Here is a 12,833-nt window from a genome sequence, read left to right as displayed (position 1 = left end):
GACACTATGAGGGTTGTTTGAAAAGTTTGATAAAAAAAAAATATTTAAACACTATAACACATTTTAGGAATATTAGTCAAGTGATTAATATTTATTATCCTACTAGTTTCACCGATTTTTGCTATCGGCATCTTCAGGGATACAATTGGTAAGAGATATGAAGGTAACAGACTAGGTTTTAACTGACAGTTCTAATTCATAATACAAAATTAGTACTGTGTGAGACAATATGCGTGTCTCGGGAACATGATTTGTTACGAGACATGATGTAATTGATGTGAAAGTTCATTTCTTTGATGTTTAGTGATCTGATTAAAGTTTTCCAAATTTACGGTAGGATTAGACCTTGATTCTTATTTAGGTTTCCTGTTGAACGGGTGACTATAGCAGCTTCTTTGAAGGTTCTGGAATGGTAGTTCTCTTCTATATAGGGCATATGACTCTTATTCCACTCAATCAGATGGTTGGTAGTGGCGAAGTGGGAAGAAAGGCCTGAAATATCTTGTCTGTTGTTTCTAACATAGCCTAAGTGCTCCTTCTGTCTCGTTTTGAAGCTTCTAGAGGTCTGACCAATGTAACTAACACCACTGGCGCAAGGTATATTATATACTCCAGAGTACTTGTAGAATGGATGAGGGTCTTTCGGTGATCTTAAAAATTTCTGAATAGTATTGACCGGCTTGAATGCTACTCTAATATTGTGTGGTTTTAGAAGGATAGCCAATTTTTTGGAAATGCTGCTGACAAATGGAATAGTTATAGTACTGATGTATTGGGTGTCATCAAGTTGTCTTTGTGGTATACCTGAAAAGAGAATCTTGTTGCAGAGTTTTTTAGGATAACCATTTAAGGATAGAGCTCTGGATATTGTAGTTAATTCTTCTTGTAAGTCATCTTGGTCTGTGGTGTACTGTATAGCTCTTTTCTTAAGCATATGGATAATGCTAAGTTTCTGGGATATATGATGTGACGAGTCGAAATGGAGGTAACGTCCAGTATTTGTAAGTTTTCTATATACTGACAGGTTGATACTGTTATTGGTTTGTTTCTTTATTAGGATATCTAGGAATGGAAGTTTTTAATCTTTTTCAATTTCTAATGTGAATTTGATGGTATGGTGAAAACTATTGATTTGGTTGAGATAATCCATTAATTCTTCTTTCTTATGATTCCAAATGATAAAAATGTCATCTACATATCTGTACCAAGTTTTTGGTTTTGGGGTAATTTGAGATAAGATTTTATTTTCTAGGTCTTCCATGTATAAGTCAGCACAAGAAGGAGAGAGAGGGGGCTACCCATGGCTAATCCGGTAAGTTGTTTGTAGGCGGTTTTTTGCCAAACGAAATAGTTTGAAGTTAAACAATGATTGAACAACATAGTGATGTTTCTTGGGAACAAGTAGTCTAAGATGTTGATGACTTCCACAACTGGAATGTCTGTAAACAGAGATGTGACGTCAAGGCTTGCTAGTATATCATCTTCAGAGATGGTTCTGGGATGTTTTTTAATTTCTCAATAAAATGTTGTGAGTTTTTGATATAAGTATCCGAGTTGTGAATATGTTGTTGTAAAATTATGGCTAGATATTTAGAAAGTTAGTAAGTTGGAGAATAGATTCCATCAACTATTAGAAGTAATGGTGTACCTTCTTTATGCATTTTAGGAACGCCACACAATCTTGGAGTCAACAGGTGCATGGATTTTAGCTTTCTTATTAAGTCAATAGGCCAGTTTGTCATTCCACGTAATAGTTCATTGGTGTCGTTATGGTTTTTTTTGCATAGGATCTGTACTGAGAACATCATAGACAGACGTATCTGATAATAGATTGTTAATTTTCTCCTCATAATCTTTTGTATTAAAGTTTTAATTTTGTATGAATTAGAACTGTCAGTTAAAACCTAGTCTGTTACCTTCATATCGCTTATCAATTGTATCCCTGAAGATGCCGATAGCAAAAATCGGTGAAACTAGTACGATAATAAATATTACTCACTTGATTAATATTCCTAAAATGTGTTATAGTTTCTAATATAAGTAATCAAGAAAGAAAATCACAATATTTAAACACATTTTTTTTGGAAAAAATCACCTTCATTTCTCAACATAGTCTCCATCGAGGTCTACATATCTGGTCCAGCGAGTTTCCAATTTTTTCATCCCATCTAAAAAGTAGGATTTGTCAAATTGTGCAAAATAGTCATCGAGAGCCTTGATGACATGCTTGTTCGAAGAAAATGTTTTTCCCACCGAGCCAAATTTTTAAGTTTGGGAACAAGAAGAAATCACACGGGGCCAAGTCCAGAGAATATGGTGGATGTGGAACCGATTCAAACCTTAATTTGTGCAATTTTGCCATTGCAACGGCTGATGTGTAGGACTGTGCATTGTCTTGATCAAAGAGCACTTTTTTGTGCTTCCATATTGGCCGATTTTTCTTCAGTTCTTCTTTTAAACAGTACAACCATTACACATAATAGACTCCTGTTATTGTCTTACCCTTTTCCAAATAGTCTATCATGATAATTATTATTATTACGGGCAACTCCAAGGAGTCTTTAGACTCATCGAGGGGGCCCCTAAACATCATATCAAGAACAACTATCCAGCACTCGCACAGTATCTATCATACTTTGCTTTGAACTCATTTACAGTCATGGCACCCACAATAAACTCTGGCAGCTTATTCCACTCATTCACTACTCTCCAAGTAAAAAAACCTAGTTCTAACACACTTGCTAACTGCACTCTTGCTCAGTGTCCATGGATGGCCTCTAGTTCTCCCATCACCAGACCTGTTCTGAAAAAATTCTTCTGAATTAATCGTGTAAAAACCCTAAAAGTAATTTAAATGTCTCAAACATATCACCCCTTTTCCGCCTATCAACCAATTTCTGTAAACTACAGATCTTCAACCTGTTCTTGTAAGGTTCATTCCATAGACCAGCTATCATCTTGGTCACTCACCTCTGGATCCTCTCAACCTCCTCCCCATCAACAAGAAACCCAGGGACCCAGATCTGGGCACAGTAGTCAAGATGGGGTCTTATCAAGACTCAACAAAGAGGAATAATAACTTGCTTATCTCTGCTCGTCAAAGTATTCTTCAGTAACCAAGTGATCTGTGAGCTGATTTAGCCACTTTTGCTATGTGCCCCCTAAACTTCAACTCCCTATCCACCAACACACCCAAATCTCTGGCTTCGTCAACCTCCTGGAATACAGTTCCACCAATGTGATATACTGTTGCTAATTTTTTTCACCACAAAATGCATACCCTTACACTTTGCTACATTAAACTGACATCCATTCTCATTAGCCCAGACTGCCAATTTATCCAAATCATCCTGCAAAATTTTGACATATGTGCATTCACTATTGCTCTACCTAACTTTACATCATCAGCAAATAAATGAACAGTCCCTCTCAGATCCTTTCCTATATCATTAATGAACAAATAAAATAGCAGTGGTCCAAGAACAGAACCGTGTGGCACACTACTAGTAACAGTCCTTCTTTTGGACTCCACTCCTGAATAAACTACTCTCTGATATCTCTCCATCAACTACTCTCCTATCCATCTCACTAACCCTATATCCATACCCATGTGCTGCATTTTACTGATTAGAATCCATGTGGTGTCCTGTCTAAGGGCTTAGCAAAGTTCAGAAGTATCACTGTAAATCCATTACCTTTATCCAGTTCAGCTGTCATTGTATTATAAAACGTGATCAAGTTACTGAGGCATGATCTACCTTTCACAAAACCATGCTGTCCTCCATAAAGTATCCCATTTTCATCTATCCATTCCTGTATTTTGCTCTTGACTAATATCTCCAAAATCTTGATAATGATTCCTGATATAATAAATTTAGTTTAATCCTTTATCCAAGTGTGTGCAAACAAAGTTTGCGCCTGAAAGTATCTTCAGGACTGGGGTAAGGTGGTACAACACCAGGGCAACTCGTTGCAAAGGTGGAGCAAGCTACCAACACTCCTATCTCAGTATCTCCTATAATGCAAAACACATCTCCTTGCGGATATGTCTAATGTTATGCATTAAGGGAAGGGCCACTACACAGACTAGTTTCGACCTTTATTGAGGTCTCTTCAGTGGGAGCCAGGCCCAAGTTGAGATACCAGGCAGAAGCATTAGCAGCAGGTCATCTCTACCTATAGGAGTTGCCAAATGGTGTGCCACCCTTTTATACTGATTGGTCGGTAATTTGCAACAGTAGTCTTGGAACCTCCTTTATGCAATGGAACTATTTTCCCCTCTTTCCAACCCCTCGGGACTACCCCAGAGCTGAGACTTAATAAACAATATGATCAAGGGAACTGACAATTCCTTTGCCGCTTCACGTAAGACTAGCGCTGGTATACTATCCAATCCCACAGATGTATTTACATTAATGTTCTGTAATATACTATTCACCTCCATTTCATTCACTTCAATTCCTACGAAATACAAATGTATCATCCATTCGTTTTCTCATTCCTGCAATGTCACAGCCTGGATGATATACTTTTGCAAAGTGTTCATATTTAGTAGTTCTATTATTTCAGCTCATTCAGTTACCTCCCTGCCATTGGTATTCCTTAGAATCATTTTGCCATATACATTTTTTCTTTTACTTGCAGCATATCAAAGAACTGTTTGGGATTGACTTTAGCTTGCATTGCTAATTTCCTTGATTTACTTTCCATACTCTAGGTATGCAGTCAGCCATTACCTTCCTGAAATGCTCCTTAACCGCTTTCTATGTGCTATCAACATCCAGCCCTTGCAGCTTAACATGCCATGCCACTGATCCAAGCAATCTCCTAAGCTTGTCATACTTACCAGCCCAGTAATTCCACATGTACCCTGTCTTAATTTAAAATTCCACACACTTAGCCACTTCCTAGGTGGCAGTTTAACATGCCATGGCACTGATCCAAGCAATCTCCTAAGCTTGTCATACTTACCAGCCCAGTAATTCCACATGTACCCTGTCTTAATTGAAAATTCCACACACTTAGCCACTTCCTAGGAAAATTCCACACCTTATGATTACTCTCACCAATTGGTGGCAATATGATCATATCCATATTAATCAATTTCTCAGATGCAATTACTAGGTCAATCACTCTCAAACCCCTAGTATATTCCATTACATGCTGTCTCAGGTAGTTATCCCTTAGTGACTGCATAAAATTCATTTCATTCCTCCCATTAGTCCTCTCCTCCCTCCAATCAATGTTACCATAGTCTGATATCCCCCATAATAATTACCTGTCCTCCACTCATTGAGTCTATTTGCCAATGCATACCGTCTCCATAATCTATTCCATCGCCTGGTCTATAGCAGCACCCAACTGTAAATTTTGTTCTGCTGACCTCAATCTCACACCAGATAGCCTTAGATGTGCTATTTTCACTATCCTGAAGTTGAACTTATATTCTCTTTGGCTGCAGTTCATCAGCTATCATCAATAACACTCCTCTCCCGATTCTTTTCTCTCTGTCTTTACTGAACACACTATACCCCTCACATTCTATCCCACTAACTATATCATCTTCTGTTAGCCATGACTCACTAATGCCAATAACCTGTGGCCAGGAAGAACTAACTAAGGCCAAAAATTTGTCCTCCTTATTCCGAATACTCCTGGCATTAGTGTACATAAAGTGCAGAAGTCCCCTAACCACACCCCTATTTTGACACCTTATACTAACTTTCCCATTTTGGTTTGTTATCCTTTGTCCTATCTCAGGTATATTATACACATTCTTACACTCAACTGCCTCACTGATGTCTGCATGTCCACTTAACAGCATCTCCACCCTCCCTAAAAGTTCTAGTTTCTCTGATTCTGCACATCCACTTTCACTTCATTCAGCAACAATTTTTCCAGTCTCCGAATACCAAATCCATTCAGATGTAAACCATCCTTCTTGTATAAGTTCTTTTGCCAGTCAAACTCACTCCACATCACTCCTACCGCATAACCTATGCATAGAGTCATTTGCAATTATGGCCCTCCTTTTCAACTCTGTCATACCCTGCCAACAGGCTATCTTAATTCTCTCACTCTTTCCTTTTGCTACTGCTAGTAATTCTTTCAAGTCCTCTCTCATAGCAAATTTTTCACCTTTTAAATCATTCGTTCTTCCGGCCACTACTATCATTTCTTTCACCTTATGCTTCTGTGTTCTAATAGCCTCACTTACATTATTAATTTTCGCTCCTGGAAAGCACGATTTTATCAAACTCATATTTATTACACCTTTTACTACTCAATCACCATATAATACTCGCTCCTAAATTTTTCTTTCATCCCCGATCATGTTCTCATTTATCTTATCACGCACTTGCTTCTTTTTCTTAGCTGATCCGCTCAGTAGACATTTTTGTAATCACTCCAGCTGCCGCTTCGCCCTTATCACTTCACGCAACCGAGTTATCTCCTGCACTGCAGCTAACTCTTCATTTTTTTTATCAGTCAAACCATTCTCTTCAGAAACACACTTCAGATCCTCACTTTCATGACACTTTCTCACTACTATCGCTCTCAAACCAAAGTCCAGCCACTCTCAGCAAAGCATACATTCCACAAACCTTACACTGGATGAATTCCTTTAATTAAATTAGTTAAATTCTTCAAAAAAATATGGATGCCAGTGCCTTAATTCGCTTTGGTGCCATGCACTACACTACATATCTAATGTTTCTTATCAAAATACTAAATTTATTTAAAACAAACTTTTGAAGCTAAACTAATTAACTCTGCAATATATTCTAATTCTAGCACAATTTTTAAACTAATAACGCTATTTTTTTAAAAGAACTAAATAACTTATCTTTCAGAGCTCTTCAAACACAGTACTACCATCAACGCATCCTCCAACGACGAAAAATCGTTGGGAATCCCAAAAAAACAGTGGCCATCACCTTCCCAGCTGATAAAATGGTCTTTGCTTTTTTCGGTGCTCTTTCACCAAGCATTGTCCACTGTTTTGACTGCTGCTTAGATTCAGGTGTGTAATGGTGGATCAAAGTTTCGTCTACATTCATGAATCGATGCAAAAATCTTACGAATTGCGATTAAACATCACCAAACATTGCGTTGAAATGTTTTTTCACATGTGTTTTTGATCGACAGTCAACAATCTTAGCACCCATTGTGCACACAGCTTTTTCATGTGCAATTTTTTGTGCAGGATATTATACACCTGTTCAGTTGAGATGTCTACAATCTCAGCAATCTCATGCACTTCCATAACAATACCATGGATTTTGTCAATCATTTCCTTCATAGTGACCTCAGTCAAGCGTCCAGAGCAGGCATCATCTTTGATGGACTTACGAACCATGTTTAAACTAATTTATTCAAAAATAAATAGTCTTTAATGCAGGTGCAGAGTCCCCATGAACTGCATCTAACTCGGCTTTGATCTGCACGGCCATCCACTTGTTCAAATAAAAGTGTTTTATCACTGCACAAAACTCGTTTTTCTCTTTTTTTATGAAAAATGCGAACACAGTCATTTTAAATGTTTGCCAAATGAGAACTACATGTCAGATGTGGCTAAAATTTTGCCAGAGGTCATGAAAAAGATGATATGTGCCAACACTGGTATGAATGAACAAACTGTGTCGCTGTCTATTGGAAATTTACCAAACTTTTCAAACAACCCTCATAAATACATATGCCTCTGCAACATGCTGATGCCAGCATCAGTTCACCCATGTGATACAGACTACAACTAGCTAGAGTGTATTAAGTAGAGATGGGTTACAGTAAACTTGGTGCAAACTAAAAATCAGTACTAGTGAAGATATGCACAGAAAAAAAAAAAATCTCTTAATACTAAAACTTATTTTCTTTTGACCATCTACTTCTATCTTCACCACACAGCTGCATAACGAGCATCTTTCTTTGAGGATACCATGTTCTATCAAGAAACCAAACTGATTAGTGACTCTCACCATAACGTATAGTATTATATGTTATAGAACAGGGTGTGCTGCATTGGTGGAGAGGGTTCAGAGACCAGCAACTAAACTGGTGACAGGTCTGTAGAATTTTCCCTATGAGAATAGACTAAGGGTGTATGGGTTGCAGAGTTTAGCTAACAGGTGGAGGAGAGGGGATATGATAGAAACTTATAAGTTACTAAAGAAATTCTATCAGATTGGCACAAAAGAAAATTTTCAATACATGGGGAGTAGGGGGAAAACAAGGAGTCAGACTTGGAAGTTGTCTAAAAAGTGTGGTTAGTAAGGGTGGGCAGACTAGGTTCTTTACTTGGAAAGTGGTGAAAGAGTGGAATGGAATGCCAGAGGTGGCTGTGAGCACCAACAATGAATAGGTTAGAGGAGATGTATGATAGGTATTGTGTTAATGGATAGAGATGGTCTGCTGCAATGAATCTTTTGACTCCATGGAGTACTTGTATAAATAATAATTATGGGATACAAGCAGAAACCTTGATGTGAAGTAAGTGCACTCTATAATACAATTCTTTCAAGCATAATATATTTGATTGCATTTTATTAACACTTACCAGCAAGCTAGATGCTGTTCCAACTCTCTAAGTAATGGACAATGAAGATCATACAGAGAATCCAACAATGAAAATACTTTATCTAATTCTTCAGAAGACATATAATTTCTTTTCCAGAATACATCTCTAAACCACTGAAATTTGAAATAATATTTTTCTTCAAAAATAATGAATTTCACATTAGTAAATAATTAGAGTATAATTCTAATAGCTGAACAAAAGTTACGCTATAGTCAACTCACTACTGCCAACTTAGTACCCACTAAAACAGTTTGTTATAGTGGACTGTTTACAATACTGACTCTCTTTTCACACAGCATTGTATCTAATTGGTTAGGATTTTTTAGTAGTTTTTTTTTTAGTGGTGTTTGTTATAGTGATATTCAACTGTAATAGATAGAGGTTTTTGGTTCTAGAAACGTAGAACTATTATAAGTGGAAGCAATTAGCAGTTTTGGTTTCTTACGGATCTATAAAAATATCAAGGTATACAGAATGTTTAAAAAAATGTACTTTTATTATCAACATATATTTACTCATACAGCATACTATGGATTATATAAATTGAAACATTTAGTTTACAAGTGCAGCTCTCTTCATTTGCCACCCACACATATCTGCATGAGTAAGGTTTCAAACTATTCTATTTTTCTTTTATTCTATTTTCTATTTTTTTAGGTCCAAAATTAATATGTTTTGTAGTTACAAATTATGCACCTATGAATTAGATAAATGCATTAGAATTTTATTCATATGTTATTATGCATATGGAACTTTTAAAGCCACATCAGACTTCTAATAAGCAAGCCAGTGGTCTTGCACCAAATGACAAAATCCATCTAGCATGAAGAAAAATATGTGTGCGCCCATAGGATTTGGACCCACGGCCCACTAGTTGGAGAGTGGTTATGCTAATTTACCAGCAACCAGGCCAACAGGATCATTCCCATAATATTGATTAAGCCTCTCTTTAATCTCATTCATTGAGAATGCAATCACAACCACCTCTGGCAACAATGCACTCATTCATCACCCTAAAAAAAAAATTCCGTTAACCACAATTTTAATCAACTTCCATTTTCAATATTAAGATTTCCTTGGTGTTACTTTTCCCACTCTTGCAATATGTTTTTTTGAAAATTAACTTCATGTTCACCATCACATACAAATCCTTGACCTCATCAACTTCTTGCAATATAATACAATCAATAGCATGCAAAAGTTTTAGCCAATCATGCATACTTTGTCACATTAAACTGAACATTGTTCTTTGTACATTCTCATATGGAGAGAAGGTTTAACTCATGTTATTGATCCTGAAAATATGCAAACTGGTCAAAAGAACATATACAATTACCGGACCAGCAAATACATGGATATTAGCCTTTGGATTATCTCCAACATCATTCATGTATAAATGAAACAGTAGATGGACATCACAGAGTCCTAAATCTGTCATACTACTCATCACCTGCCTTCTCCTTGTTCTGCTGACCTGTACTTCTTCTTTCTCATCCCTCAGATGATGGGTTGAGTCTCCTTTGATATTTTTGCCATCTGAATTTATCTCTGGCCATTTCTGTCATCTCATGACAGAAATGGCCAGAGAGAATGGTGATGAATACATTTATCTCATGATTGTATTCATCCAATGATTCCATTCAAAACTATATTTGGTCATCTCTGGAGCTGTCCAAACCATCTTAACAGTTGTTTAAGAATTATAGCTATGATATCTTCTCTGTAGTTTAATTCATGTTTGGCTCATTTGTTTTGTGTTCTAACCTGTGAATCTATTTATTTTTCTTTGTCATTTCATTTCGAATGCTCTGATTTTCTGTATTTCTTTCTGATTGAGTCCCCATGTTCAGCTCCATATGTTGCTGTAGGTATAATAATATTTTATTATAGTATAATAAAATAATGGTTTTATAGAGTTTCAGTTCGAGACTTTTTGAAATGCTGTTATTTTCCCATAATTTGTTTACTTTATTCATATTAGACCATCCCTATATCAAGTCTATTTTACAGTTTGTATGCTAGCAAGGTTGTGAGTAATGAGAATGCCAAGAGATGAAGTCAATTGCTTTACTTGTTCAAGTATATGATTTTCTAAGTTTATTGAAATTTTTTCTTCATCTCTTCCTATTTTCATTGTTTTAGTTTTGCTTAGATTGTTTTCATTCAAAAGTTTTGCGCTCTTGAATTAAAGATTTTATTGTCTTTTGCAATTGTGCTCTAGATTCTACAATAATAATAATATCATCTGCATATTTAATATGACTGATATTCATGGCATTTACTTGCAGACCTGGTTCTTCAGCTATAGTTTTGCATATTTTTTCAAGATAGATGGTAACTAAATTTGGTGAGAACAGGCAATCTTGCATAACTCCTTTTTCCTATTTTGAATTTGTCTGGTTTTATTATTATTATTATTATTATTATTAAATTTGAAAATTGCTTTGGTATTTTTACAATAATTAGTAATAAAGGTTTATATTTCTCAATCTCACATCATAGACTTCAAAATGTTTATCATTTTGTTACTGTCAATGGAATCAAATGATCGAGTGGTTAGCGTATTCGCTCTCCAGCCAAAGGGCTACGGGTTAGAATCCCACCGTGGGCATGGATGTTTGTGATTGTCTGTGGAAATAGTAGTGGTGGTGGTCGCATTAGATGGTACTGGTGTAGTTGTGGTCAGTTGGTGGATTGAGTGGTGGAGACAGAGTTGTAGACCATGTGCCCTCCCTCGATGATTCTTTGGACTCCCTGAAGGTGTCAAATAATAATAATAATGATTGTTTAAAGTCAATAAAACTGCAGTATATAGAAGTTGTATGCCCAGTACATTTCAGGAAGGCTATTTAACCATCAAAATAAGATCTACAGCAGAAATCACAAGTCTGAAGAATGCTTCATATTCTCCTATTATCATCATCACCATCCACAATTTCCTAACACGTATACCATCAAAGAGTGATCAGGCTACTATGTCAGCACTACATGATTAAATTTACATTATTATTGATCTCCTATCCGCAATTTTCCTCCATATTAGTCTAGTTCTGCTTACACATTCTTGAATGCTAATATCAAATTCCTTTCTAATGATGCCATTTGTTTACTCCCTTAATTTTTCTCAGAACTTTCATATCTGTAGTCTCTAGTTTTGATCAAGTGTATTATTTGTAACCCAATTCTCGGATCCATAACCTAAAACTGGTTTGAACATTGTCTTGTATACTGCTAGTTTGGTGTTTTGGCTATTTTCTGTTTTATTCCATATAAATTTATTCAGCTGGCTACCCATGACACCGGCTTTACTTATTCTGTTGTCTATTTTCAGATTTAACTTGCTATCTTCACTAAACTCTGGGCCAAAAATAGCTGAAATCGTTTACTTGTTCTATAGGCTCGCCATTCAGCATGCAACTTAAGATTTCTATGCTCTTGTCTATTTTCATAGTACTGGTTTTTCCATTACTGATATTCATGACAAATTTTACAACTGTTATTCAAATTATTATTAATGTTATTATTATTGCAACCTCTATGGAGTCAGCAGACTTATCATGGGAGTTTCATTCAAGTGACAACATATTTATTATACCGAATCTTAAAATCCTTAACACTCATTGCATTAACAGCACATTCTGAAAATGCGTTCCATTAACTGACAATTCTATATGTAAAAGATTTCCTCCTTATTTCATCCCTCTTCACCACACTCTTACATAACTTCAAGGAATGGCCTCTGGTTCCCCCACCCCCACTCTTGCCTTCTAGGATTTTACTGCATTACTCTTTTTTATGATCCCATCTGGATTAATGCAGTAAAATCCTCTCACTAACTTAAATGTCTCTATCATGAAGTCTATTATATATCACTTCTTTTCCTTCTATTCACCAAACTCTACAATCCACATTTCTTCAACTTCTCTCCATAGCCAGCATTCTAAAGTCCTGATAATGTCTTAGTTACTCGTCTCTGTATCCTCACCAATGTTCCACATAATACTGAAAACCACATGACAAAATTTGAGCACAACAGTCAAAGTGTGGTCTGACCAGTGCTTTGTACAGTGGCACAACCACTTCCTTATCCCTACATGTTAGAGTAGGTCTTATCATAGCAGTAATACAATATGCAGTCTTCACTACACTTGCAATATGTCCTCTAAACTTTAGTCTACTGTCAACCATCACTCTCAAATCTCATCCACTACTGCAGTATGGCACCATCAATGTAGTATGAAGACTTTGATTTCTACAC

The 12,833-nt window shown here is 36.3% G+C and overlaps 1 protein-coding gene across 3 annotated transcripts in view; it reads right to left on the bottom strand.

The window, feature by feature from the left end:
• Positions 1-12,833, bottom strand: part of LOC150100495 (FERM, ARHGEF and pleckstrin domain-containing protein 2-like) — a 726,486-nt gene that overhangs the window by 310,991 nt on the left and 402,662 nt on the right. For all 3 annotated transcript variants that reach the window (XM_090403005.1, XM_090403006.1, XM_090403007.1), the window contains exon 14: positions 8,555-8,688. In XM_090403005.1, the coding sequence (XP_090259131.1) occupies positions 8,555-8,688 (134 nt within the window). The remainder of the gene's footprint in view (positions 1-8,554; positions 8,689-12,833) is intronic.

This window comes from Typopeltis vanoorti, chromosome 13 (assembly GCF_054136105.1).
Source record: "Typopeltis vanoorti isolate ZY-2024b chromosome 13, IOZ_Tvanoo_1.0, whole genome shotgun sequence".
Taxonomy (NCBI): domain Eukaryota; kingdom Metazoa; phylum Arthropoda; class Arachnida; order Uropygi; family Thelyphonidae; genus Typopeltis; species Typopeltis vanoorti.
This window is presented reverse-complemented; position numbering and strand designations above follow the sequence as displayed.